The sequence below is a fragment of the Calidris pugnax genome, unplaced genomic scaffold (genome assembly GCF_001431845.1).
Source record: "Calidris pugnax isolate Ruff unplaced genomic scaffold, ASM143184v1 scaffold98, whole genome shotgun sequence".
In the NCBI taxonomy this organism is placed as follows: Eukaryota; Metazoa; Chordata; class Aves; order Charadriiformes; family Scolopacidae; genus Calidris; species Calidris pugnax.
Genome location: NW_015090829.1, coordinates 1,037,292 through 1,040,355, shown reverse-complemented (window position 1 = coordinate 1,040,355; position 3,064 = coordinate 1,037,292). Strand labels below are relative to the sequence as shown.

The 3,064-nt window shown below is 60.3% G+C and overlaps 1 protein-coding gene across 1 annotated transcript in view; it reads left to right on the top strand.

Annotated features, from left to right (window-relative positions):
• LOC106887187 (synaptotagmin-12-like) overlaps window positions 1–2,969 on the top strand; it is a 5,894-nt gene extending 2,925 nt beyond the window's left edge. Inside the window, exons 4-6 of the mRNA XM_014940616.1 lie at window positions 2,082–2,297; window positions 2,402–2,522; window positions 2,758–2,969. Coding sequence (XP_014796102.1) covers window positions 2,082–2,297; window positions 2,402–2,522; window positions 2,758–2,969 — 549 coding nt within the window. The remainder of the gene's footprint in view (window positions 1–2,081; window positions 2,298–2,401; window positions 2,523–2,757) is intronic.
• The last annotated feature ends 95 nt before the right edge of the window (window positions 2,970–3,064 follow it).

Genomic DNA, 3,064 nt, shown 5'->3' with positions numbered 1-3,064 from the left:
TTTGGGGATTTTGGCTTTTTGGGCACACGCTGCTGGCATCGTGCCGCGTCCCCACACGCTCCCCTCACCCTGATGGAGCCCGAGCCGGTGCCCGGAGTCACTCCCCCCCCGCGGCAGCCGAGACCCTTCCCCTCCCCGCACAGGGGGGTCCGGGCGCTGCACCAGCGGGTCCAGAACCAGGGCTGGGTTTGGGGAGAAACCTCCCCGGAAGCGCCCCAAAAGCTGCTCTCAGAAAGCAGGAGCCTCCGTTTTCCTTCAGCAGCTGCTTTTTGTGAAGCTGGGGGTCAGCCAGTTTGGTTTGACTGGGATATTCCAGAAAGGAGCAGAAAGCTCCATCCCACGAGTGAAACCTTTCCGTGGGGGGGAGGAACCGCTCCAGCGAGCACAGAACCCCTGCCTGTCAGATATCTCCACTGTGCCCTTTTAGGACCATTTTTCCATCCAAAGACTGGGCTCTTTATTTATGCTCTGGAGATATTTATTATTTAGCATCATTATTTATAATTCACCAGCGCTATTTACCCTCTTTTGCTGTTCCCAGCTGAGACACAGGGGCACGTTTGGTTCTTCCCCTTTAATGCTTTGCAGTCCCTGCCTTGTTCTGCTCCTCGGGTAGCAGAGAACGTTTCTGTCCTACGTTCCACCCAGAGATCCCCAAATCTGTTGTCGGCTGCAGACAGACAGACAGACAGACAGTGCTGGCTGCTGTAAAGCAGATACCCACGAACCTGCTTTTCCCCCGGAGGTGTTTGATCCCCGGGGACTGTATCCCATGGGAGAGCCTGGGAAGGGGGTGGTGGAAGGTCCCACCTCGTGAGCAGCTCCATCTTCTTCATCCCCGGGATGGAGCATGCCGAGGAGCAGACAGACAGACAGACGTGAGGGAGTCCTTGGGATGGGATGAACTGTCTCCCCACCATTGCAGGGGGGTCCAGGCGCCCTGGGGGTGATGAAGCCCGAGGGGTTCAGGGCTGGGCCCCCCTCCTGCAGCGGGGTCCCTTTCCCACCACGGGGATGGGGAGGGGGAGCCGGTGGCTCCGCTTTGCTTGGGGCCATCCGAGGCCACGGCTCCCATCCTGTGGGAGCACCAGGCTTCCTTCAGGACAAATCCCTGATTTGTGGGTGGTACCTTGGATGCTGAAAGAAATAGGGCTGGAGTAGGAAAAAAAACAGTCTCCAAAGCCATGATCTGGGAGCAGTTGCCCCCGCGGCGCTTTGGGAGCGGGTGGTGACCAGCACCTGCAGGATGGGGCCCAGGAGCTGCTGCTGCCTTTGCTCCAGGGGAACAGTGAGACGTGGAGACGGCGACTGGGAAACAGCATCGTCCCCGTTGGCACGTTGAGGGGTTGTGCAGGGCTGGGGGCTACACCTTGGCTGAGTCCTGCAGCCCAGGGTGGTGGAGCTGGCACCTGAGAGCACCAGAGCAACCTTCAGTTTGTAATTAAAAGAATTAATGGGCAACAGGGCAGGTCATGGCCCCTATTTCCTACCCCAGGTGCTGAGCTTTTGTCCCCTGTGGAGAGGGGTCTGGAGAACAAGTCTTGTGAGGAGAGGCTGAGGGAGCAGGGGGTGTTCAGCCTGGAGAAATGGAGGCTGAGGGGAGACCTTCTCGCTCTCTCCACCTCCCTGAAAGGAGGGTGTAGCCAGGGGGGGTCGGTGTCTTCTCCCAAGGAACAGGGAGGAGCAGACAGACAGACTTGTCTCGAAACAGCCTCAAGTTGCACCAGGGGAGGTTTAGGATGGAGATTGGGAATGATTTCTTCCTGGAAAGGGTTGTGAAGCCTTGGCAGAGGCTGCCCAGGGCAGTGGTGGAGTCGCCATCCCTGGAGGGGTTTCAAAGCCGGGCAGACGTGGTGCTGAGGGACATGGGTCAGTGGTGGGTTGATGTTTGGACTCAATGGTCTGGAAGGTCCCTCCCAGCCCGGGCAATCTGATGGTTCTGTGGGGCTGGGGGATGCTCTGCCCTCGCTGCCCCAAAGCCCCATGTTCTGGCAGTTCCCAGTAGAGGAGCAGAGCAGATCTGGGGTGCAGCCCCCGAGCCCGGGGGGTACTGAGGTAATTCCCCCCTTTCCCCGTGGCAGATCCAGCGGAGCGCCTACGCCGTGGCCTTCGACGAGCGGTTCTCCATCCCGCTGGACCCGGCGGCGCTGGAGGAGAACAGCCTGCGCTTCTCCGTCTTCGGCATCGACGAGGACGAGAGGAACGTCAGCACCGGCGTGGCCGAGCTGAAGCTCTCCGACCTGGACCTGGCCACCCGGCCCTTCAACGCCTGGCTCTACCTGCAGGACATGAACAAGGTGAGTTGGGGTGGTTGGTCTATCTCCCCCCCAGGTTTTTTTGGGGGGCTTTCTCCTCCCTGCCGGGCTGGTGTCACTGGGTGATGGGCTGTTGTGTCCCGCAGGCAGTGGACACAGTGGGGGAGATCCTGCTCTCCCTGAGCTACCTGCCCACGGCCGAGCGCCTGACGGTGGTGGTGGTCAAAGCCAAGAACCTGGTGTGGACCAATGGCAAAGTCACCGCAGGTGAGCGGGGGATCCCGGTGGGCACAAGGTCCCTTGGTCTTCTGCGGGCTGGAGGTGGGCTCTCACCCTCATTTATCCTACGCTGGGTTCTTGCCACCTGGATTGGTGGAGCGGCTCCCGTTGAGGACAGACCCCACCAGGAAGCTCCACCAGAGATGGTTCCCTCACTTTCTCCATATCGCAGGGGAAGCGCATGACTGACCCCTGGTTTTCTCTCTCCCCCCACCCCGGGCAGACCCCTTCGTCAAGGTGTACCTGCTGCAGGACGGGAGGAAGATCAGCAAGAAGAAGACGGCGGTGAAGAGGGACGACACCAACCCCGTCTTCAACGAGGCCATGATTTTCTCAGTGCCAGCCATCGTGCTCCAGGTCTGTCCTGGCTGGGGGAGCACGTCCCTGCCGGGGGGGGGTACATCGCTCCTTAAGGTCCCCAAATCCCTGTGCTAGTGAGGACCCCGGGGTGTGAGGGGTTCAGGGGGGGTCGTAGGAGCGATGGAGGGGGCTATATATGGTTTGGGGGATGTATCTGTGGGGAAAGGGGT